Raw genomic sequence first — 24,022 nt, forward strand, 5'->3', positions numbered from 1 at the left:
GCCGCGACTGTGCTCGCGGAAAGAGGACGGGAGAATCGAGTGCCTGGCGAGCGCGAGGCGCGCGAGGGCTGCGTCTTTTCGTCTCGACATGCGCCATCCCGCCCGACGCCCTTGGCCGTGGGAGCGATCGCCGCCATCGCGCCTGGCCCTGTTTGCTGCTGCTAACTAACCACAGACGTCGCCCCGCGCCATCCACACTGCGTTTGACAGCGCCCTGGTGCTAGCCCGCCATTAGCCCGCCCACCGCAGGAGCGAAACGCCCGCCGCCCTTATCTCCTCGCAGCGCGCTGTGCAGCGATCCGCCCCGCACGCGCTCCTCTCCCTTGCCCGCTGCCCGCCTCCGACCCTCCGACCACCCCAAAATGGCCGCCGTCCAGACCCTCGCGCTGCCGCACCTGTCGCACGCGCCGGTGCACGTCGCCCTGTTCAAGGATGTCAGGAATGCCGCCTTCCTGCGCCGCCAGCTGCTCGAGGGCAACCAAGCCTTTGAGTACGCCTTCCTCGACGCCACTGCGGTATGCCGTCACCCCAGCCTACCGGCGCATTTTTCCCACAATTCCCTCCGTCGTGCCTGTGCCCGTCACGTGCCGCTGACGCCCTGTGCTCGCAGCTGCTGTCCACCACCCATGTCCTGGCCGCCGTCTTCCGCGCCCTCAACGACCAGCTCAATGCGCGCCTCAAGAGCCGCAACGTGCACTCCGAGATCGTCTTCTCGCTGAGCCCAAACAACAACGTACGTGAGCGCGAGCTCCGCCGCCGATCCAGCGTGGCACGCACCGCCCCCATGTGCTATTGATCCTTGTTCGCGTAACCAGTCCCAAATTAACGATATACCCTATTGCCTCAGATCGCGGACTCTTTCCGACGCTTCGGCGTCCAGGATACGACGACGACCCTGCTAGCTGTCAAAGTCCCCACGGATGGCGTCCCTCTTTCTGCGGATCAGGTTCAAGCGCACCTTTCCGCTTCCGTCGAGGGCACTGCCGTTCCGTTCACCGACGAGAGCTTGTCCGAGTTCAGCGACCTGGCTCGGATACGTAAGACTTACAAGCTCGACGCAGCTCTGCCCAGCCAAAAGGGCAAGAACCCGCCCAAGAACAAAAAGCAGTCTAACGGCGTTGCTTACCTGAATGGCTCTACTGCTGACCAAAGCCCCCCGGCCGATGACAGGAAGGAAATGGAGGCTTGCATCCTGGGAATCATGGCGCTAAAGGGATCTTAAGTTAGAGGATACGGAATATAGGTTTCAGGCCGCGAGCTCACCGTGAGAGAACTGACCAATCAGAATGCGGCGGATTTGCCCGCGGGCGTGTGCACGCATGAGAATGAGGTAACGAATAATGAAACGATACAGAGAGCAAAAGGTCCAAGAAAAGTGGGCGCGTCTTCTTTGCTGGAAGAATTGCTTAAATACTACAGTCTACACCCCTGTCCCCTGTTCCTGGCAGTATAAAGCTGCTCTTCACAACCGCCCCAACACCACCATCCGTGGAATGTACAATTGAGTAGGTATCTGCTCGCTATATACCGATTTACCGGTACTCGGGGCGGACGAAGTCGGCCATGGTCTTGGGCTCGCCCTCGTAGTGGTGGCCATCGTCGTCTGCGCATTTGCATTAGCATTAGGCTGTGAATCGTCAACGTCTTGGGATGCGTACGGTGGTGGTCGTGGTGGTGACCGTCATCGGTGGGGCCAACGTATTCCATCTTCAGGACGTTGCCGCACTCGGGGCAGCGCTCGATCGGGCGGTCACGGGACATCTGATAACCAATTAGTTGATTGGATCTTCCTGACGATCTTCTTGGCCGGGCGTACGGTAAGCCACTTGACGACGTGGGAGTCGGCAGGGACGCCAGTGCAACCAGCGTACTGTTCCTCGCCGAAGGACCTGACGAGGATCGGGTTGTCGAGAGTACCTTGACCCGGCATTGTCAGCCCGGGCTCGGCCCATTATTTGATGCATTGGAGACATGGCGCATACCCTTGCGGGAGGAGTCCAGAGGCTTCATGTCGAAGATGTCAACGCCCTGGACCTTGCCGAGAATCTCCAGACGCTCGAGACCGGTGGCCTGCTCGAGGTCGGTAGGGACGGTACCGGGGGCGGCACCCGGGGGAAGAAGGTCGGCCTCCGTCTGGATCTCTGTGTGCGGCGGCGAGGGCCAATTAGCTTGGGCGCATTGACGCGTCTCATCGCGCGCGGAGCGACCAACCCTCGAACTTCTTCATCTGCTTGCCATCCTGGGGAGTGCTGGCATCGCCTGGGAAAGGTTCGTATCAGCAATTGCGGCGGTGGAGCAAGGTTGCTAGCAAGGAGCTTACGGCGGACGATCGAAGAGGTGAAGGTGCGGGCGACGGCGGGGCGGATGACGGCGCGCCTGGCGACGGCGAAGGCGGAGCGCTGGAGGAACATGGTGACGCAGCAATTGGCGCGGAGTGGAGAGGATGGGGTAGGCGTGTGGGTGTGCGGAAGCTTGATGTCGTCGCGAGAGAATGTCGAATGATCGATCCGTCGGCAAATTTACGGCGCAACATGGACTTCCTCAGCGCCGAGCTGCACGGCACAGGCCGCCAGCCCATACACATCACGACGATTTCCAAGCACCACCAGCTGCGTCGCATTCTCCGGTTGCGCTACTTTACTTCGCAATTGCCGTCTGCTCACTATGCCATCTCGATGTCGGCTCAACAATGAAATGAAAAACGTCGATTTACTAGCAAATGCGCTATCCTCAACAGCCCCTCAACCCCGCTCTATACAACTGCCTTCTCCCTCAACCCAGCAATCTCGCCATCCGAGTATCCGATTTCTCTCAGAATTTCATCTGTGTGCTCACCTAGGAATGGCGCCCTTGTCCGAATCTTGCCAGGAGTTTCGCCAAACTTTACTGGCACGCCAATTACCTTCACCTCCCCATTGGCTGCTTCCTCACACGGTATCGATTCCACCATGTTCCGGGCCTGAATCTGCGGATGTGCAAAGGCTCGCTCGATGGTGTTTACAGGGCCATGCGCCAAACCACTCCCTTCCAGGATTTTCATCCATTCGTCGATCGTCTTCTCTGTGAGCACATCCTGCACGATGGTGTCGATGGCCTCACGGTGTTCCACCCGTGTGGTGTTGGTTTTGAATCTTGGGTCCTCCAACAGCTCTGGTTTCCCCAATCTTTCAGCAAGAACTTTGAATTGGCGATCATTGTTCGCTCCCACTGCCAGGTAACCATCCTTCGTCTTGAAAGTATTGTATGGAGCAATGCTTGGGTGCGCGTTGCCAAAACGCTTGCCCTCAAGCCCCATGTTCAGCCAATTGGCGCCAATGTTGATGAGCAGCGATATCTGGGTCTCGAACAGGGATGCATCGAGCTTCTGGCCCTTGCCGGTCTGGGAACGAGCTTGCAACGCAGCGAGAATTGCCCCGTGAAGGTACAGACCGGTACACATGTCAACCATCCCCAGCCCTGGTCGGACTGGGAGTTGACCAGGCTCGCCTGTTATGTGCATCAGCCCAGCCTCTGCAGCTGCTATTGCATCGTATCCCGCGCGTCTTTCGTATGGCCCCGACGGGCCGTAGCCTGGTTTTATTTGTCAACATACTTGCTTCGATCGTGACACTAAAGTCTCACCAGAGATGGAGGCATATATTATAGCTTGGTTAATATCCGAAACGACATCGTAACCAATGCCCAGCTCATCCGCTTTGCCTGGAACAAAATTCTCGATTCTAGAATCTACTGTTAGTCGCAACTCATCTTACACATCAGAAGCTCACTTACAAAACGTCCGAAGTCTTCGCTAGCTCGAGGAGCACTTGTCGGCCTTCCGGCTTCTTCAGATCCAGCGTGATGGACCGCTTGTTTCGATTGATAGCATTGAAATAGAAAGACATCGGCCCTTCAGTCTTCCATTTCCCCGCCTCACCACCCACTGTCCATTGTCTGGTATCGTCCTATGACATGAAATTATCAGCAGCCAGTATCGACCTCTCTCGCACAGATGACTGACTCCGCTTCCTCTTTGTTCAACTTTTATGACGTCTGCGCCATAGTCTGCCAATATTTGCGTGCAAAAAGGTGCCTTAAAGTATTAGTATATCAGTTTGAATATCCGGGATAGGAAGATCTCACAGCAAGTATTCTGGAGAGGTCAAGGATTTTGAGACCAGCAAGGGCGCCTGTCTTTGCGTTACGCTCTACTGTTGATGCCAAAGATCTTGTATGAGCATTGGTAGGGGGTTGCGCGGGGCGAAAGTGTCGTGTGAGGAGTTGAAGCCTCCGAACGGCCGCATTCTTCAGCATAGCGATTTCTGTGTTATGAAAAAAATAATAGAAGAAAGCCAAGAGATACACGCTGCCGTAAATGAAGGTGCTTATATGCTTCGACAGGTCGAATAAGTAGACGTAACTAACCCCTGTTTGGTTATCCGAAGTCAATTGCGGGGTTCGCGGGACGCAGTCGGGGCCTTGTACGCGGCACCGTGAAGTCTTCCCGAGGTTGCTGGTCATCATCATACATTCAACCCAGACCATTTGGTAAAGAAGACTAGTCTTCCAAAGCCACTGTCGGAACGGCGAGGAACTCTTTTCACCGATTAGCGTGCATTCAGACATGACTATGTCTATTTGTCTCAAGGTGCCGTCTTGAGTAAGCCATTTGTGTATTTTCTATGCAGCTTACAATATGGTAGCTACCGATTCGCATGGGATCTACGGGAATAAGGCCCCGGGAACTCCCCAAACGATCCGCATACTCCTTTCAGACTAAGAGGTGTTTGAACGCAAGAGCCGCGGAGTATCTACCTGACTTACCGGACCTGACCGAGTCCCAACGCTCCGTTCGTGAAGCCATTTCCAAGATCTGCGTTAAGTTTCCAGACGAATACTGGCTCGACTGCGACGTCAACAAGCGCTGGCCCAGAGAATTCACGTCGACTATCGCCAGAGACGGCTGGCTGGGCATATGCATGCCGGCAGAGTACGGTGGTTCTGCCCTCGGACTTGCAGAGGCTGTGGCCATGATGCAGACCATCTCCGAATCGGGAGGAGGTTTCTCCGCCACATCCAGCATCCATATGAATATCTTTGGCCTAGCACCCGTCGTCAAGTACGGGACAGAAGAGCAGAAGCGACGATTCCTCCCGCCGCTGATAGAAGGTAAAGACACTGGTAAGTCTCTCCCAAAAGACCATGATCGACTTCGTTTCGGTACGATATGCCAGCAGCATGCTTCGCCGTCACCGAGCCCAACACCGGCCTCGACACGCTCAAGCTCCAAAGCACGGCGACACGCTCCCCAACTGACCCATCCACCTACCTTCTCAACGGCAGCAAGACTTGGACTTCGACCGCACAACATGCCAACAAGATCCTCATACTCGTCCGCACAACCCCCTTAAACATCGTCACCACCAAGCCCTCCCAGGGCCTCTCCCTCTTCTACACGCCCCTCGACCGCACCGCCGTGTCCGTCGCCGAGATCGCCAAAATGGGCCGCGCCGCCGTCGACACCAACACACTGCATTTCTCCGACTGGCGCGTGCCAGCCAGCGACCTCATCGGCTCCGAGGGCGCTGGCTTCGCGGCCATCCTGCACGGCATGAACGCTGAGCGCATCCTGCTCGCCGGCGAGGCTGTCGGCCTAGGCTTCGCCGCCCTGCGGCGTGCGGCGCGGTACGCGCGCGAGCGCGTCGTCTTCGGCACCCCGATAGGGGCCAACCAGGGCGTTCAGCACCCACTCGCGGCCAGCTGGTGTGAGCTCGAGGCTGCGCGGTTGATGGTGAACCGGGCGGCGCAGATGTACGACGAGGGGTGCGCCACGGGCGAGTATGCGAACGCGGTGAAGTACTTGGCTGGCGAGGCGGCATTCAGGGCGTGTGAGAGGGCGGTGATGGCCCATGGCGGGATGGGATACGCCCGTGAATTCCATGTCGAGAGGTATTTGAGAGAAGTTTTTGTGCCTAGGATAGCGCCAGTGAGCAGGGAAATGTGCTTGAATTATGTGGCGGAAAAAGTATTGGGGTTGCCGAAGTCATATTGAAAGAGTTGCAGGTGTCTTACAGCAGGGTAAGTATACAGTCTTGTTACCAATGTTTTATGTTGACGGTGATTGGATATCTCTAGGGCGAAATACTGAGGCGACAAACTTGCATATGCAACATCAATGCATGTACAACATACTCTCACTGGTTTATGTCAATGGTCGTCACCGTATGAATCACACAGCTCGGTCGAATAAGATTGATAGCCAACTCTTTTCATTTTCTTATGGCACAAAGTATCTGAAGCGAGTGTGCCTCTCTGGTTTGTTGCTCATCGTGCATTATGACACATTGAACGCCGCGGTACGCAGTCAAGATTCCCATCCAAGATTCCCCCAGAACTCCGAAAAAGACTTTTCACTTTTTATGACTACTCAGTGCATTTAGGAGTAGAGCTTCTTGTCGAAGCTGTGCAGGCCGTGGACGTTACCCTCGGCCTGGGCACTGGCAGTGCGGAGCTCGAAGCGAACCTTACCCGCCTGGACGTTCTCGCGCAGCTCAGTCAGGCTGGTGATACCCATGTCTTGAAGCGAGTGCTGGACACCAGCCTGGAGGTAGGGCAGGAACTTGGTGATGGAACCACGGTCGAGGACGGAGCCAGAGACACCCTGAGCAACCAGGACCCTGTCACCCTCAGAGAAGTAACGGGCGGTACCGGCGTTGCTGGCCTTGGCATCAGCGCCACCGGCGCCGGCCTTCTTGTCTTCCATGGCATCGATAGAACCCATGCCACGGTAGGCCTTCACAAGCTGACCCTCACGGCTGACGAAGTACTGGCCAGGAGACTCAGTGGTACCGGCAAGCAGACCACCCATCATGACGGTGGTAGCACCCATGGCAAGACCCTTGACAATGTGGCCGACGTTCTGGATACCGCCGTCGGCAATGCAAGGAACGCCGAAACGAGCGGCAAAACGAGTGACGTTGTAGACGGAGGTGGCCTGGGGGCGACCAACAGCCATGACCTCCTGGGTAATGCAAGCACTTCCGCTACCCATGCCGATACGGAGACCGTCGACACCCGCAGCAATGAGAGCAGCAGCCTGGTCGCGGGTAACGACGTTACCGCCGATGACGTCCAGGCCGGGGTACTTCTCCTTGATGTACTTGATCATCTCGATCTGGTACATCGAGTTACCCTGGGAGCTGTCGAGGATGACAATGTCCAGGCCAGCGTCAACAAGCTTCTGGAGACGAATCTTATCCTCGGGGCGGGTGCCGATGGCGGCAGCAGAGATGAGCTGCTTCGAGTCGGGAAGCTTGGAAGCCAGAGGGAAGTTCAAGTTCTTCATCAAGTCGGAGCGAGAGAGAAGAGCGACCAGGTTGCCCTCGCCGTCAACGATGGGGAGCTTGCCCTTCCTGGAGGTACGGAGGAGCTCGTTGGCACCCTCGAGGGAGATGCCGGTCTCGGCGGTAACGAGATCAGTGGACATGACCTCGGTGACGGGGAGATCGAGGTTCTTCTCGAACTGGATGTCACGAGGGGTGATGATTCCAATGAGCTTAGAGCGGAGAGTACCGGTCTCTGCACATCAAGTCAGCATGTGCTAATTCCATGACAGATGCAGATAAAGCAAAACATGGGCTGAATCAGAAAACATGTTTCTCCCCACACGACGGAATCGTGCTGCGGTTGAACGAAAGTTATATAATATGGTTTGAACATCACGAGATTTTGTGCGTTTGGTGCGAATATGAGAAAACGTACCGGTGACGGGGAAACCACCGAAGCCGTTCTTGTCGCGGAGGGCCTTGGCCTCGCCGACGGTGGTCTTGGGGGAGATGACGACGGGGTCAAGGATAAAGCCGTTCTCGTAGCGCTTGACCTTGCGGACCATCTCGGCCTGGTCTTCCATGGAGCAGTTGTGGTGGATGACACCGAGACCACCAAGCAGAGCCATGTGAATGGCCATGTTGTGCTCGGTGACAGTGTCCATGGGAGACGAAAGGAAGGGCGTCTTCAGGGTAATGCGCTTGGTGATGGGCGAGTCAAGGGTGACCTCGGAAGCGGGGAAGCCTTGGAATCGAATGGTCAGGCGCGAGCACAGCTGATGTTGCGCGGCAGGAAAGCATACCGATGTAGCCGGGCAGGACCAGGAAGTCATTGTAGGTGAGACCACCATTCCGCTTGGAGTCGACAAGAGTGTGGACATCGATGCCATCGTACTCGGTGTAGTCGTTCTTCAGGACCTCGAGAGCGGTCTTGTAGTCGAGCACCTCAGCAGGCGCGGTACCGTTGACGGCGGGCATTTTGAAAGAGAGTTGCGGATATTGATGTAAGGAGAATGCGGGTATCAAGAGAAGAAGAGACGGACGACAGCTCGGGCAAGAGGCTAATCAATACTCGTGGTCAGGCTGCCGCCGGGGAGTTTTCCCAAGAAGAAAACTTTTGGAGGAGCAGCGCAGCGCGAGAAATTTGAGGGCGGCGAGAGCCCGGAGGCTCGGCGCTACCGTCCCGCACGCTAATCGATAAGAGAGCTGCTGTGGCGTGTGGCTGCACCACCGATGCTCGGCCGCGGCCCTTCTCACGCGGCGCCGCAGCTCTAGATTTTCCCCGAGATGATGTCTCTGGCTCTGCTGGCAGCTGGCCTGCCGAGGCGCCCAGATGAGGCTTCGACGCGGTAGCTCGTGTTGGTGAGCACGGTCGACTGTGGCGACCAGGCGCGCTAGAGGGCGGCCGACGCGCGCACGCGTCTGGCAAGTTGCCGTCATAGCTACCTACCACGTCTGCTCACACACCGCTCATCGCGACAAGCCCGTCGATCCCCCGGTGCGAGCAGCAGTCGGCGTCCTGTGCGTGCGATGCCAGATGCCTCGACGACGGTACATCTGCAGCCATGCGGCGCCCTCAATGACGGCTGCAGGCCGCGCCGATGGTGTCTCAGGCTGCGGAGTGTCGCGGGGATGGGCATGTCGCACAAGAGCCGCTAGCCAGGGCGGCTCGTCCTGTTGGTTGCCCACTTGATCGCGCACGGACCACAGTAAACACGCCGCCTTGCAGCCGCCAAACATCCGCTCTCTCTGTCGCTACTTCTCGTTTTGCGCACGCTGCTCTCATATCCACCATCCTCACGATACCCTCTGCCTGGAAGGCGCCAGCTACCATCTCGAAGCCCGCCTGCTTCTCGCGACACCCCGCGACGAGCATCTCGGAGACCGGGCTTCCGCGCCTCAGCCCACCGCACATCGGGCCGCCATCTCGACTTGATTCTCCTACGTCAACACCGCTTTCGAGGCCGGCAGTTGTGCGACGAACGCTTGTGATGTTCACGACTTACGACTAATACGATCGCCATGTCCTACTCTCCGACCCGCCCGCGCTCCACCCTGACGCATCAGGCTTCCTCTCCCAGCCCGCTGCGCCAGGCGTCAACCGCCTCCAACGGATCCTCAGGCTACTCATCCAACGATGCGCCAAGCCGAACGAGTACTGTTTCTTCTAGCTCTAATGGTGTGACCGATTTCCGCAGCGTCCTCAAGAGCCATAGGCGGGGTCTTAGCGAAAATACTACCCTTGTGACCAACCAAGATTCGCTGGGCCAGAATGCCGCTGGCACCTACCTTTCCATGCGTTCGAAGCTCCGGCCGCTACCACATGCGCCTGCCAGCCCTCCTTCCTCACCAGAGAAGGCTCATACCCCGACCCATTCCCGCTCCAAGAGCTATGCGCCGACCAGCTCTTCTCCTCCAATCACAGACACAGCGCCTCCGCGCATGCACACGCGGTCGCCGAACCCCCCCATGACCCCACACTCTCCTCCTGCACAAGACACCACGCCGCCTCGTCTACATAACAGATCGCAAAGCCTGGATCCATTCAGTACACCTCAACTCCATAGTTCTGCGTCTCCCACCTCTGCAATGGACGGGTCAACGTCTCCGACCAAACAGTATTCGATGGCACTGTCCAGGTCAGATACAGTGAGAGCACCTGCACGAGAGCGTCCGAAATCTGTTCATTTCGCCCCGCAGCTGGAACACCCCGACCTCAAGGGGCTGGAAAGGTCAACCACGGCGCAGCTGCGAACACTCTCGAAATTCGGAGCCAGTGGCGATGAAGAGTTCAGCATCAAGTCGCCCGATGAAGAGGTTGTTGGTATGCATGGGCGGCGTAAGCTGCAGCGAGGCATGTCTACGCGCGGCAAGAAAGTCCAATCTGGCTGGGCCACCAGGACATGGATGGATCAGCAGAGACAGTTCTTGCAAGCATATGAGTACTTGTGTCATATCGGTGAGGCCAAGGAGTGGATTGAAGACATCATCGATAAGCCTATCCCCCCAATCGTACAGCTCGAAGAGGCACTGCGGGACGGTGTCACGCTGGCAGAAATCGTTCAGGCTTTGAATCCCGAGAAGCCTATTCGAATTTTCCGGCATCCGAAATTACAGTTCCGCCACTCGGATAACATTGCGCTTTTCTTCCGGTTCTTACACGACCAGGAGCTACCCGAGCTTTTCAGATTCGAGCTCGTAGACTTGTACGAAAAGAAGAATATCCCCAAGGTCATCTATTGCATCCACGCGCTGTCTTGGCTCCTTTTCCGAAAAGGCGTAGTCGACTTCCGAATCGGAAACCTCGTCGGCCAACTTCAATTCGAGGACCATGAATTGGAGGAGATGCAGAAGGGACTGGACAAATCCGGTGTCAGCATGCCGAACTTCTCGGGTATGAGTGCTAACTTTGGCGAACCTGAGCCTGAGCCTGAGCCGGTTGAGACTGAAGAGGAACGTATTGAGAGAGAACTTGCGGAACATGAGAGCATTATCGTCGATCTTCAGGCTCAAATCCGAGGTGCCATGGAACGCATGCGTCTTGGAGGTATCATGCAAGGTCTGTGGGATAGCGAAGACTGGCTTGTCGACCTTCAATCCAGGATTCGAGGAGATTTCTCGAGGCAGATTGCTGAGTACAAGATGGACATGCGGAGGTTTGCGGTAAATCTGCAGAGTGCTAGCAGGGGCTTCATTGTACGGTCGAAGCACCGAAGCAAGGAAGAATACTGGCGCAACAACGAGAAAGAGGTGGTCACCATTCAGAGCCTCGTGCGTGCACGAAAGGCCAGAGCCGAGGTCCAGCATACTAAGACCCGCGTCCAACACCATGAACCTGGAATCAGATTGTTCCAAGCCGCCATCCGGGGAGCATTGAAGCGAAGGGATGTTGGCGACCAGTATGAGGCAACCCAGGAAGCAGCAGCCGGTGTAACTGAGCTGCAAGCCGCCATCAGAGGTGCTCTGTTGCGCAAGAATATCGAGGACCAGCTTGCCGATTTGCAGGATGCCGAGCTCGGGATTCAAGCTCTGCAATCTGCTATTCGTGGTGCACTGCTGCGCAAGAAGGTGGAGGATCAGCTTGCTGCCGCACAAGATGCCGAGATTGGAATCCAGGCCTTGCAGTCTGCCATTCGTGGCGCGCTTCTGCGCAAGCAAGTGGACGATCAGTGGGCAGCTACGCAAGAGGCTGGCAACCAAATCGAACTTCTCCAAGCGCTGACCCGCGGCATGTTGATCCGCAAAGCTCAGCGCGCGGAACAGAACCACCTCCGCCAGCAGGAGGCTGTCTTCACAATGCTGCAGGGAGCTATTCGCGGAGCCGCTGCAAGGGCTCAGACTTCGCAACTGGTGGACGACTTGTCAAGTAACGAAGTTCACTGGGCAGAGTTGCAAGCTGCTGCTCGTGGCAACGCGCTCCGCAGCTCAATCAACCAGCTGCGCGAAAGACTCGCTTCATGTACTGACGGTATCGTTGAACTTCAATCTGCTGCCCGCGGTGCCCAGACCAGAGCTGAAGTTGCCGAGACATTGAGCGCGTTGGCCGAGCAAGAGGAGACGGTCATAGATTTGCAGTCGGCAATCAGGGGCCAGCTCCTCCGACAGAAGTATCAGGCTGACCTAAAGGCCCTTGAGGCCGCGACCCCGAACATCATCGAATTCCAGTCCGCGATACGTGGCTTCGCCATGCGAGGCGAGACGTACGACATCCTTTGCGCTCTTGCCGAGAACGAAGACCAAGTAGTGGAGCTTCAGGCCCTCGCGCGGGCGATGCTTGCCCGGGCGAAGATCGGCAACCTTCTTATGAACTTGGAGCCTGAAGAGGAAGCAATTTGCGAGCTCCAGTCTCTCGCGCGTGGAAAAATGATTAGGACTCGATTTGTTGAGAAGCAGAAGTTCTACAGAGAGAACATGGAAAAGGTCATCAAGATTCAGAGCTTCGTCCGCGGTCGCCAGCAGGGTGAAGCGTATAAGAGTCTCACTGCTGGAAAGAACCCGCCGGTTAGCACTGTCAAGAACTTCGTTCACTTGCTCAATGACAGCGATATTGACTTCGACGAAGAGATTGGTGAGTCCAAAATTTATCGCATCCTACTTGATGTTGAATTGCTAACTGGGCTGCAGAGTTCGAGCGCCTGCGGAAGACGGTTGTTCAGCACATCCGCCAGAATGAGATGGCTGAGCAATATATCGATCAACTTGACATCAAGATTGCCCTCCTCGTCCGGAATAAGATCACTCTTGACGAAGTCGTAAAGCACCAGAGGCATTTCGGTGGCCATGTCGGAAACCTTCTGACCAACAAAGAGCTGGCTTCCAAGGATCCTTTTGATCTCAGAGCACTGAACAAGAACTCGAGGAAGAAATTGGAGCATTACCAGGAATTCTTCTTCATCCTTCAGACCCAGCCCCAGTATCTTGCACGCCTGTTCAAGAAGCTCCGCGACCAAGGCATGGCTGAAAAGGAGAGTAAACGTGTTGAGCTCCTCATCATGGGCCTGTTCGGGTTCGCTCAGAAGAGGAGAGAGGAATACTATCTCCTTAAGCTTATTTCTCGGTCGATCAGAGAAGAGGTTGACATGTGTGGTTCCATTCAAGACTACCTTCGTGGAAACTTCTTCTGGACCAAGGTCCTTGGCAACTACGTCCGGACTCCACGAGACAGGAAGTACTTGCGAGAGCTGCTCCAACCGTTGATCAAGGAGAACATCATGGAGAACGAAGCACTCGATCTGGAGAGCGATCCTCTGCAAATTTACCGTTCGGCCATCAACAACGAAGAACTCAGAACGGGCCGACGCAGCCGCAGAATGCCGGATGTACCCCGCGAAGAAGCGATCCGAGACCCAGAAACTCGCGAAACCTTCATCCGCCATTTGCAGGACCTGCGTGACATTGCTGACCAGTTTTTCTCTTGCATGGAGGAGCTTCTCCACAAGATGCCCTACGGCATGCGCTTTGTTGCTCAGCAGCAATATGAAGCCCTGTGCGGGAAGTTCCCTCATGAAGAGCCACAGCACGTCCTCCAAATCATTGGACACTGGCTCTGGAAGACTTACCTGCAGCCAGCTCTCGTGCAGCCTGAGACGTGGGGAGTCATTGACCGTGGTCTCTCTCCTCTTCAGAAGAGAAACCTCGGCGAGGTGGCAAAGGTAGTCGGTCAAGTTGCAGCAGGAAGGCATTTTGGCGGCGACAATATCTACCTGCAGCCGTTGAACAGCTACATCACCGAAGCAATCGGCCGGCTTGAAGAAATATGGACAACCCGTAAGTTCTCCATTGGTTGCGGTTCTAACATATACTGATTCTCTTCAGTCATCACCATTCGTCCAGCTGAAACTCAGTTTGATATCGACGAGTTCAATGATCTCTACAGCACTCAGAAGCCTACTCTGTATATCAAACTTTCGGACATCTTCGCCATCCATCAGCTCGTCGCCTCGGACCTCCCCTCTGTTTGCATTGCGCAGGAAGACATTCCTCTGCGGGAGTTGCTCCGCGAGCTGGGCAGTGCGAAGGGCAACGAACACGAATTGTCCGGCGTGAATGCGACTGAGATCAGTCTTACTCTGAACCCCAAGTTCCATGAAGTTGAAGGTGAGTAACATCTAAATATATAGGATTTGTGGAATTCTGACACTTCGTAGATGCCGAAGCACCCATCAAGGCCTTGTTCATGGAGACGAAGCGCTGTGTCCTGTATATCATCCGCATTCAGACGGGTCCCGACCTCTTGAGCATCATGGTCAAGCCGGTGACGGACGACGACGAGGATCGCTGGGCGGCCCTTATCCAGGAGGAAATCCTTCCCGACAATGACAGGCAGCGCTCGGCCTATACCGATACCGCCTCACCTCTGATCGACATTGCTTCTCTCAGCTACACGGAACTCAAGCGTACTGCACTTGAGAACGTCTTGACTCTGGAGCAAACGGGTCGCATCACCCGTGACAACAAGTACCAGGATCTGCTCAACGACATTGCCATCGATATCCGCACCAAGCATCGCCGGCGCATCCAGCGCAGCCGCGAAATGGAGAACATTAGGGCAACCCTCACTGCTCTGGATTCCAAGTCGGAGTGGTTGGACAGCCAGCTCAAGTCGTACAACAACTACATTGAGCAAGCCATGATTACACTGCAGAGTAAGAAGGGAAAGAAGCGCTTCCTCCTTCCCTTCACGAAGCAGTACAACCACGAGCGTGAGCTGCAGAGGCGAGGCCAAGTTCCCAAGTTCGGCTCGTTCAAGTATTCAGCTCGGGCTCTTGGCGAGAAGGGTGTGTTGGTCGAATGGCGAGGCTACACGGACAGAGACCGTGGCTGGGAGAAGACCAACGTCACCATCTCCAGCGACCAGGTCGGTATCTTCCTTGTCGAAGGCTCGGTCGGAAGCATGATGATTCCAGGAGCCAGCGCGGTGATTCCACTCGACGATCTCCTGCAGGCGCAGTTCGAGAACAAACAGTTCATCCACCTGTTTGGGGGAGAGGACGGAGCAGCTCAAGGCTCGCTGAAGCTTAATGTTAATCTCCTCTTGCACCTGGTGTTCAAGAAGTTTTACAGAGATGGCGGATCTTGAATGGTCATGACTGGAGAATGATCTCGTCACGCCTTTGCTTTCTTACGACTGGTTCCACGTTTGACGACAATTTGAGGAAACTGGCGTCGTTTTCTTGGGGATACGAATTTTTTTTCTCATTCCTGAGTTCCATGATGGTGGATGAATACCCCAACAAGCACTATTACCCGCACACATACCCCATGTTTTCCCTCCACTTCTTTTTCTCCATACTGGTTCTGGAGGCCTTTTATTTGCTTGACGTTTGGTTATTCTGCATGAGATGAGCTCTGGAGAGCGCAATGGTGTTTGAACTCATTTTTTGTTGTTTTCTTTTTTTTTTCGGGTGGTAGGGTTGTGGAGTAAGGGTATAGAAATGTATGTACGCGCGCATGTGCATGACTTATCAGATATAACTTCATGGCCCATCCTAGAGCGTGGCCAAAAGTTGAAGTACTTTTTTAATGGGTAAAATAAATATATCCACCACAGGCAGCCACCCGATCTTTGTATGACGTAGATGCCGATAAGCGAGCTCTTGTTCTCAAAGGCCAGGGCAACCTCGGCTCAGCCTAGCTGCTCCCCGCAGACACCTCGCAATGGAGATCACCGGTCCGCCACGCGTTTTCCCACCACCTCGGCCGCTATGCGCTATTCTTCCCGCTGTGGGTTGAAGCTGACCAGCTTCTATACTTTACAGCCTTCAGTCGTGTATCGGTCTCACGCGAGACTGCCAGCGGCATTCTCTACCTTCACGACACGTCTCCATCGCGCACCCCGACAAGCATCATTATATCCTAGCGCATCCCAACGCCTCAATCTCCCGATCATGCTCCAATCTAGGAGTGCTTCTTCTTCTTCTTCCTCTGCGACAGCATCGCCAAAGAAGAAGGCTGCCCCCTCTCCGCCTCGCCCTTCGTCCTCCATCCTGCTGCTCTCCCCGACAAACGAGGTGCTGCTGCTGCACCGCGTGCAGACGTCATCATCGTTCCCGTCGGCACACGTCTTCCCGGGTGGAAACTGTGAGAGCTTCCACGACGGGGAGATCCCGGATGCCGAGGATGCGAGCGGTGGGAGGCATGCGGACGGCCCCGCGTACAGGTGGGCAGGCGTGAGGGAGTGCTTTGAAGAGAGTGGTATCCTGTTGGCGAAGAGGGAGGGGGAAGATCGGTTAGCGAAGGTGGATGAGGAGGAGAGGGAGAGGGCGAGGAGGGATGTGCACGCGGGGAAGAGGAGGTTCGGAGATGTGCTGAAGGAGTGGGATGTCAAGGCTGATATTGGTGAGTTCGGCCAACCCCTGAACATGGCACGCTTATACACTTCTCCATGATGCTTGAGAGAGGTCAGCGTTCGAGAGGAGACGGAAGTGATAACCTTTTCTCTTCACTTTTTGTTCTCGCGAACACACAGACAACCTCATTCCATTCACCCGGTGGATCACGCCCACGAACGCCCCGAAGCGCTTCACGACGCAGATGTACCTGTACCTCATGCCACTCCCCTCCCAGCAGGGAACCACCACGGCAGCAGCGACGGCGGACGATGCCTCTTCTTCTCTCCCCCTGGACCACGACGCCGTCATCCCCACGCCCGACGGCGGCGTCGAGCACACGGCCGCGCGCTTCCTCCCCGCGCACGCCTGGCTCGACGCCGCCCGCGCCGGCGACATCATCCTCTTCCCGCCGCAGTTCTTCCTGCTCCACCTCGTCGCGCAGCACGTCAAACCATCGTCATCATCATCATCCCCCTCAGCCCCCCCTCTCGACGTCCTGCGCAACCAGCGCGCCGCCCTCCTCTCGTTCATCAGGGAGGGCGGCTGGGGCGACAAGTGCATCTCGCCGGCCGTCGTGGGCGGCGGCCGGCGCAAGAGCGACGGCAGGGTCGTCCTGGCGCTCGACAAGCCCGGGCCCGAGCTGGCGGGCAAGGGCCGCGCGGGCGTCAGCGATTACGTCGTCTTGGTCGATTTCACGAAGGAAGGGCCGAGGCGGGTCGAAGTGGGGTTGAAGAGCGAGGTTTTGGCTGAGGAGAGGGGGAAGAAGGAGGGGGTGGTGGGGAAGCTGTAAAGGAGAAAGGGGGGGGTGGTGGGAGAGAGGTCATGCTATGGTGTTGTGCCGAAGTGAAGAGTAAGGAATGATCTTGGGGGCTCGAAACTGAGAATAATGAGTAGGATTTGGACTCTCTTTGGTGAGTGTACATATTTCTATTCACTAAATTGGAGAATAGCCCGCTTGAGACCAGCCCGACGCAGTATTAAGCGCTCCCGCCTAGACGTTGAAAGCAAAAGGCGCCTACTTTTCTGGCCCCCCATCCTGTTATTCTGACCCCCCCTCGAAATATCACTCATTCATATTTTTCACACGTGAACTTGAAAACTTTTTAGAGAGGTCTAAGAGAATTACTACTCAGAATATTATTAACATAAATCACTAATTGTGTAATTACTAACCGTGCGATTACCAACAATTCATTCACTAACAACATAGGCACCTACCACCACTAACGCAGGCATCCACCCACGCAGGCACCCATCAGTAACACGGGTTACTACTAGGGTTACTACTAATGACAAGGCAAGCCAACAGCAACGCGGACTACTAGTAACACGGAAAGTATTAGTAGCTCTAACAGTCCTGTGATTTGGCAGTAAAAGAGATGAATCGAAGTTGATGTTTCGAGGGGATCAGAATTGTAGACACCAAGCAAAAAGGTCAATTAAAAAGAGAGATTCATTGCTGTTCAAATCGTAAATAGAGCCATTCAGCCTCAACCGTCTATCAAGGCCAGGAGAAAAAAAAAAGAGGAGAGACCCAATCATAAAACATTCCTTTTCCTAAACCTCGTTACCATCAACGAAGTCCATTCCTCATTTCGCTTGATTTATTCCTCCCCATCTCTTGCCGTCATTTGCATTCCCTTTAACCTTCACCTCTACCTCAGCGTCTGGTGCATCACGCTGTTCTTATAACTCTCGCTGCGCGCAAACAGGTCCTCATGCGTGCCCCTGTCAACGCAGGTTCCGCCCTCGATCAAGAAAATCACATCCGCCTTCCTGATGGTGGCAAGACGATGAGCGATGACGATGACGGTGACGTCGCCCGTCATGAGGCCGTCGAGGGTCGTCTGCCAGATGCGCTCGCTCTCGGCGTCGAGGGCCGACGTGGGCTCGTCGAGCAGGAGCAGACGGGGCTTACGCAGCAGCGCGCGTGCGATGGATAGACGCTGGCGCTGACCGCCGGAGAATTGCGAGCCCTTGGAGCCGCAGCGCGTGTCGTAGCCTTCGGGCAGGGAGATGATGGTGTCGTGGATGTTGGCGGCGCGGCAGGCCGTCTCGATGTCGGCGTCGGAGACGCGCACGCCGGGGGGAGCTCCGAGGGCGATGTTGAAGCGGATGGTGCCGTCGAAGAGGCACGAGTCCTGCGGCACGAGGGCGACGTCGTCGCGGAAGGAGAGGTCGGTCGAGGTGAGGGCCCGGCCGTCGAGCTTAACCGTGCCCGAGGATGGCCGGTAGAAGCGCTCGAGCAGCGCCAGTGTCGTCGACTTGCCCGAGCCCGAGTGGCCTGTCAGAGCTGCGAACTGGTTTGCCTTGATGTCCAGCGTCAGCCCCTTGAGGGCCTCGATGTTGGGCCGCGACGGGTATGCGAATCGCACGTCCTCGAACGATACCGACATGCCCTGCTGGTTTTGGCTACGTCGAGACTTGCCGAACTGCTTCATCGCAAGCCCGGTCGTCTCATCACCGTCGACTTCGGGGTCATACTCCTCGTCCTCGAACGACGTGAAGACGTCGCCTCCTTGCGCGTCCTGGTACTTGCCCGCGGACGGGTCGAGCGGCGCACGATCAATAAGGTCGAGGATGCGTCGGGCACCGACACCAGCGCGGGAGATATCAGGCGCGAGCGAGAAGAACTGACCACAGCTCTGAGCCGAGAACAGGAGGGCCGGCAAGACGATGAAGAACTGCGTTTGCGTGTAGGTGCCATCGGCCGTCTTCTTTGCGCCCCACCAGTATGCTAGCGCGTAGATGAGGTTGCTGATGCTGTACGACAGGGCCAACCAGAAATTTCCGATAGTAATACCTTGGATCGTCGCATCGTATGGCTCCTTCAGAGCGCGCTGATACACGGAAAGCTCTAGGTTTTCAAGCGAGTACGCAGCGACCGTCTGAATACAGTCTACTGCCTCCTTAGCCACACCAACAGACGTGCTAAATGCCTTAGCATGCTTTTCATGGAAGCGCGCGTACATGCGGAGACGCAGGTAGCCTGAGAGTAGCAGGATTGGGACCGTGGCTAGAAGGACAATAGCGATCTTCCAGGCGACGATATGGGAGATGGTAACACCCAGGACTAAGCTGACAATAATAGAAAAAGAGATACCCAGCACAGAGCCGGTCATACCACTTAAGCTGTTAGTATCGGTCGTGATATACGAGAGCAGAGTGTCAGGGGTGCGGCCCTCGGATTCGTGCCATGCCACATCTTGGTGGAGAAGCGAACGTAGAGTCAGGATCCGTGTCTTGACCAGCAATTTCTCGGAAACGAAACCGAAGGCAGAGCCGCGCGTTACTGAAGCGCTAAACTCAAGGAGAGCGAGGAGGAAGAAGAGACGGGAGAAGAAAATACCACCCCAACGGACAAGAGACTCCTCTTCGCACGGGTTAATATGCGAAATCATGTTACCGAAAATTAGAGCTTCAGCCGAATGAGAGCCGCCAACGATAACAGCTGCGATGACGCCGACAATGATGTACAGGCGCCATCTACGGGCAAGACCGATGATGGCAATCAAGGTGGAGATGAATGAGCGCTGCTGCTCGTCTTTCTTGTCTTTCACAACAGAAAGCTCCGGGTTGACCTGGGAATCAAGTAGCGGAAGGTCTTCGTCATCGTCATCAGAGTCCAGACTGATATCGCCCATGTCCGCATTTTTCTTTTCGGAAAAGCCGCTGCTGCCAGCCGCGGATGATTCTCCCCTCTCGCCGGCATCAATCAGCTGCTGGGTGGAGGCCTTGTCTTCTTCCTTCTGGATGTCCTGAATCTTGACGAGTGAAGCAAAGATGCCGTCTCTTTGCAGAAGCTCATTGTAGCCACCTTCTTCCTCAACCTTGCCCTTAGCCATGACGATGATTTTGTCCGCATTCTTGACAGTTGCCAGACGGTGTGCAATGATAACGATGGTCTTGCCCTGGCAGGTTTCCTCCAGCGATTTCTGGATCGTCTGCTCGGAGAACGAATCCAAGGCAGATGTTGCTTCGTCAAGGACAAGCACGGGCGCGTCGCGGATCAGGGCACGGGCAATAGCTACACGCTGCTTCTGGCCACCAGAAAGCTGTCTACCGCCAGGGCCAACCTGCGTCGCCAGGCCATGTTCCATGTTGTTCGCGAACTCGGTGACACCGGCGCGACTCGCAGCTTCCTGCACCAAGCGGATGACCTGCTTACATGCGGCGTCTGCTGCAATGTCAAAGGTGGATCCCTTCTGGACCTTTTGAACGCACTCGCTCAGGCTGCCGTCGCTGATGGTGTCCTGCAGAAAGAGGTGGTCACGGCGCGGCGATCCAATCAGACCAAAAGCAATGTTCTCGAGAATGGAGACGTCGAAGAGAGAGGGGTTCTGCTCGACGATGGCGATGTTACTGCGCAGGAACCGTGTGTTGATCTCCTTGATATCCATGCCATCGACGAGAATGGAGCCTTCACCGTCCTCGAGATCGTAGATTCGCGGGAGAAGGGAAGCCAGCGTAGACTTGCCGCTGCCGGAGGAACCCACAAGAGCGGTAATTTTCTTGGGCTCAATGCTAAGAGAAACACCATCGAGAACCTGTGCATCCGGGCGCGAGGGATAGCGGAAGCGGACATCTTGAAGCTCGAAGCCACCCTCAAAGGTCGGCGGAATTTGGCCGTGGAAGTCGGAGGTGCCGTCAATCTTAGACTCGCGGTCGACAGTCTCGAAGAGCTTCTTCGAAGACACAGCTGCTCCAGAGAAAATCTGCAGGAAAGGAGCGACCTGAGTGAGGATAAAAGATGCTGATATGTGCGTCAGTATTTATTGTGGAGCAGGGGAAAGGCGGGCGCGGAGCTCACCATCAACCAGAACCAGAATACACGTATACACGCGGCCGACGGTGAAGTCGGTCTGGTCAACAATTGCATCTGCAATCTGCTGGCTACCTTGCCAGATAGCCACGGCATTGGCAGTGTATGCAATCAAGTACAAACCGCCCAGCTGAAGGGCGGCGGTAATGAATTGGCCAATAGCAGCGGGCTGCACCTTCAGCAAATGGCCAGCAAAAATCCCCTCCAGACGAGACTCTAGGCGAAAAGCATGCACGATTTGAATGTTGGAAAGACATTCGGAGGCAATCGAACTGGCTTCAGCAACGGCCTCTTGCACTTGCTTGGAGTACTTGGCAGTGAAGTAGCCACCTAATTTCGTCATGGCCCAATATGTCGGCACCAAAGAAAACAGAATGATGGCGAGGCGGGCATCCATGATAAAGGCTACGCCATAAGCGGCCAAGAAATAGGACAAGCTGGCAATGTAGATGCCGACCTTCTCGGACACGCCGGCCTGGATGGTCTGCAGGTCGGTATCCAGGCGCGAGGCGACCTCACCGGCAGGCATGCCGTCGAAGAAGGCAGCCTCCTGGCGCAACAAAGCAGACAGATAGCGGGTGCGCAGGCGGCGGACGAGGCGCTCTCCAAACAGGGTCCAACATCCCATATAGGTATAAATCAAAGCGAAGTTGAAGCCGGCTACGATGGCGACCAGCACGACTTTCTGGCGCACGGCGTGTTCCAGCCGGGCGGGATCGGGGGCGTCATCGCAGGAGGAGGAATTGAGGTCGTCAACCAGCTTGCCGAACAGGATTCCTAAGAAGGGAAAGGGTAGGCCGGCGCACATGGCGCCAACCACGCCGGCCACGAGCAGGAAGACATCGAATTTCTCGGGCTCGGCGGCGAGCAGCAGAGGGAAGAAGTCCTTATCGATGAGCGAGCCGGCCAGGCGCACGAGCAGGCCAGTGCCGGGTACCTGGAGCGGGACAACAAGTCAGCTACCAGTGCGGCTTATCGCGATACCGCCGCCACATGAGGGGAAATGCGGGGGGACAGGAGCAACAAAGCGTACCTTCTTCGCAGCCATGCTCAAGTGTCAGCTGCGTCTGCCGTGTGGTCGAATCCGGGGACGGGAGGTCGAATTCGTCTGGGATGCACCGCAGCACCTGCAGCAGCAACAGAGGGCGCAGGCTCAGGCGGTCATTCGATCTTCGACGGTGATCGAGATCTTGCGGAAGGCGAGAGCAACACTGTGCACGACAGCAACGATGCAACCGTCAGAATTTTTTTCATGAGGCAGCTTTCCGCTGCATGGCGCCATAGCTCCTTCATTCGCTAATGCTGGTGGCTCAGACGGTCCCTTTCTCCGAGCATCGGGTGGGCATTTACGAGGTGTGGGCTTGGCTGTTGCTGTGTTGAAAAGGGCAGGAGGGCAGGCGGGCGTTCCATGCAGATCGTGGGGGCAGCGAAAGCACAGACGGGCATCCATCGCGCACAAACTAAATCTGATAAGACAAAAACAACCGAGCTCCGAGACCGCCTGGCTGGTGCCCTTCGCAACACCGTCCAATGAGGCTGTCGCCTGTGTGGGCCAATGAGCGCCTCTTCTGCTCCTAATATTCCGCCGCTTGAACTGGGTTACTAATAAAAGGCCCACAGAGGTTTCAGCTGGATTGCTCAGGTCATCAGCCTGCGAGAAAGCCGGTTCTGAGAATCGCTTCTGTTTTCTCTGTTTCGTTTTTTGCGCCTGACACTGCGCCGCGCGAAGCGCCTCACTTACTCTTGGGTCGGGCGACATTTGTGGCGGGTCAAGTCACATGCATGAGTATCATGCGTTAGCTTTAGGCGCGGACGCCGCCCTCTCCGCTGAGAAAATGGGAGTCGAAGCCTTGGAATTAGCAGGCGATATAGGTGCTTTAATCGAGTGCATTGCCATCTGAAGTGACTGCAACAGCGTCCTGGACATCCCTGACCCGACCCAAGCCACTTGAGCACGCCATGTTTGCTGCCAACCACGCGCCCTCGTCTTCCAACAGCTTCTACTGCGATCCGCAGATGGTCAAGAAACTCCTCGGCACCGAAGACAAGATTCGCCACACTGCTGCTCGGCACGCTCATGTTCCTCAGGCCAAGGTTAGAAGGGTGGACAGCCAAGAGACAAGCGAGACGGCAATCAAGTTTGTCGAGCCAGAGAAGCCGCAAAGGCGTCCCAAGGGCCCTACGGGGAAGCGCCAAAAAGCAAAGGCCATTTGCTCTGCAGCACTGAAGAAGTTGAAGCCGACGCGATGAATCACTTCCGCCTCCTGCTTACGAGACGTGAGTTTCTCATCCACAGCCTATCGCGTGAGACTAGCTTACGCTTCCAAAGTATTTTGCACGCAGAAACAACGTTGAAATCTGCAGCAACACGACCTGGAGTGTCATCCAGCACACGCCTGATCTTCGTCACACTTCCAGCGAAGAAGCAATACCCCCGCCCTGGAACTCACACGCAAAGCTTGAGTACGTAACGCATGGAAAAAACGGAGAGCAGAAGTGCAATACGGAGGAAATCGAATGCAAAGGCTTTCAAGAGTGGCCTGATCGATGGTATCATTGACTGGGGCATATGGGAAGCCACGATGGACTCCAAACCCACAGGGCAGAAAACTTCGGTCGTGCCTGAACACTTCGGGTTGTCTGGCGCAAAGTGATACGACGCGGTCACATTTTGCAGACAGAATCGACTTCAAAGAGCCTCATTATTCGCTGAGCATAGTTTTCTCGAGTCAGATGTCGAAGGCTGCCATTTCGTCAGTTTGTGATATTCACGGACTCTATTTGCAATATTAGTCACCACTCAGCCACCTTTTTCGTGTTTGACTTGGCGCTCTCAAAGGCATCTCGTTACCAGGGCGGAAGTTTGCGGAAGCTCTGAATGTACAAGAATAAGCAGCTTCATAGCCACAAGATCATATGCATAACGGCTGGCTGTGATTGTCAGTGACCTTTCAAGTGCAACAGGACATTAGATCAGAGGCGGAGATCCCATGACGATGCTCGAGTACCCACTTTGGTAGTCAGAAAGTAGGCGAGCGGAAAAAATAATAAAAAGCGCACGTTTT

At 55.7% G+C, this 24,022-nt stretch overlaps 9 protein-coding genes across 9 annotated transcripts; 5 read left to right on the forward strand and 4 right to left on the reverse strand.

Moving 5' to 3' along the window:
- Nucleotides 1-362: 362 nt before the first annotated feature.
- Nucleotides 363-1,222, forward strand: LTHEOB_7756 (Zinc finger ccch-type protein; the record flags this gene model as incomplete). Its single annotated transcript, XM_035517157.1, has 3 exons — nt 363-515; nt 611-733; nt 848-1,222. 3 exons carry the CDS (start codon nt 363-365, stop codon nt 1,220-1,222), a joined length of 651 nt encoding a protein of 216 aa, XP_035370775.1.
- A 310-nt stretch (nt 1,223-1,532) lies between these two features.
- On the reverse strand, nt 1,533-2,411 carry LTHEOB_7757 (Cytochrome c oxidase polypeptide iv; the record flags this gene model as incomplete). Its single annotated transcript, XM_035517158.1, has 6 exons — nt 1,533-1,603; nt 1,659-1,761; nt 1,817-1,917; nt 1,983-2,141; nt 2,212-2,259; nt 2,321-2,411. The coding sequence occupies 6 exons, from the start codon at nt 2,409-2,411 to the stop codon at nt 1,533-1,535; spliced, it is 573 nt and encodes a 190-aa protein (XP_035370776.1).
- Nucleotides 2,412-2,752: 341 nt separating this feature from the next.
- Nucleotides 2,753-3,884, reverse strand: LTHEOB_7758 (Dermal papilla derived protein 13; the record flags this gene model as incomplete). Its single annotated transcript, XM_035517159.1, has 3 exons — nt 2,753-3,486; nt 3,622-3,719; nt 3,772-3,884. The coding sequence occupies 3 exons, from the start codon at nt 3,882-3,884 to the stop codon at nt 2,753-2,755; spliced, it is 945 nt and encodes a 314-aa protein (XP_035370777.1).
- A 1,182-nt stretch (nt 3,885-5,066) lies between these two features.
- Nucleotides 5,067-6,127, forward strand: LTHEOB_7759 (Isovaleryl-CoA dehydrogenase; the record flags this gene model as incomplete). The annotated part of the gene is made up of 4 exons (XM_035517160.1): nt 5,067-5,160; nt 5,217-5,928; nt 6,043-6,057; nt 6,115-6,127. The coding sequence occupies 4 exons, from the start codon at nt 5,067-5,069 to the stop codon at nt 6,125-6,127; spliced, it is 834 nt and encodes a 277-aa protein (XP_035370778.1).
- Nucleotides 6,128-6,415: 288 nt separating this feature from the next.
- On the reverse strand, nt 6,416-8,282 carry LTHEOB_7760 (Cystathionine beta-synthase core; the record flags this gene model as incomplete). The annotated part of the gene is made up of 3 exons (XM_035517162.1): nt 6,416-7,557; nt 7,741-8,049; nt 8,108-8,282. The coding sequence occupies 3 exons, from the start codon at nt 8,280-8,282 to the stop codon at nt 6,416-6,418; spliced, it is 1,626 nt and encodes a 541-aa protein (XP_035370779.1).
- A 1,044-nt stretch (nt 8,283-9,326) lies between these two features.
- Nucleotides 9,327-14,883, forward strand: LTHEOB_7761 (IQ motif EF-hand binding site; the record flags this gene model as incomplete). Its single annotated transcript, XM_035517163.1, has 5 exons — nt 9,327-12,372; nt 12,429-13,456; nt 13,514-13,571; nt 13,620-13,901; nt 13,952-14,883. 5 exons carry the CDS (start codon nt 9,327-9,329, stop codon nt 14,881-14,883), a joined length of 5,346 nt encoding a protein of 1,781 aa, XP_035370780.1.
- An 808-nt stretch (nt 14,884-15,691) lies between these two features.
- LTHEOB_7762 (Nudix domain-containing protein) lies at nt 15,692-16,925 on the forward strand (the record flags this gene model as incomplete). Its single annotated transcript, XM_035517164.1, has 2 exons — nt 15,692-16,142; nt 16,273-16,925. The coding sequence occupies 2 exons, from the start codon at nt 15,692-15,694 to the stop codon at nt 16,923-16,925; spliced, it is 1,104 nt and encodes a 367-aa protein (XP_035370781.1).
- An 865-nt stretch (nt 16,926-17,790) lies between these two features.
- On the reverse strand, nt 17,791-22,005 carry LTHEOB_7763 (Multidrug resistance protein; the record flags this gene model as incomplete). The annotated part of the gene is made up of 4 exons (XM_035517165.1): nt 17,791-20,888; nt 20,946-21,173; nt 21,231-21,894; nt 21,991-22,005. The coding sequence occupies 4 exons, from the start codon at nt 22,003-22,005 to the stop codon at nt 17,791-17,793; spliced, it is 4,005 nt and encodes a 1,334-aa protein (XP_035370782.1).
- Nucleotides 22,006-22,916: 911 nt separating this feature from the next.
- On the forward strand, nt 22,917-23,207 carry LTHEOB_7764 (uncharacterized protein; the record flags this gene model as incomplete). The annotated part of the gene is made up of 1 exon (XM_035517166.1): nt 22,917-23,207. One exon carries the CDS (start codon nt 22,917-22,919, stop codon nt 23,205-23,207), a length of 291 nt encoding a protein of 96 aa, XP_035370783.1.
- Between the last annotated feature and the right edge of the window lie 815 nt (nt 23,208-24,022).

Source organism: Lasiodiplodia theobromae (assembly GCF_012971845.1).
Source record: "Lasiodiplodia theobromae strain AM2As chromosome Unknown scaffold_24, whole genome shotgun sequence".
Lineage (NCBI taxonomy): Eukaryota > Fungi > Ascomycota > Dothideomycetes > Botryosphaeriales > Botryosphaeriaceae > Lasiodiplodia > Lasiodiplodia theobromae.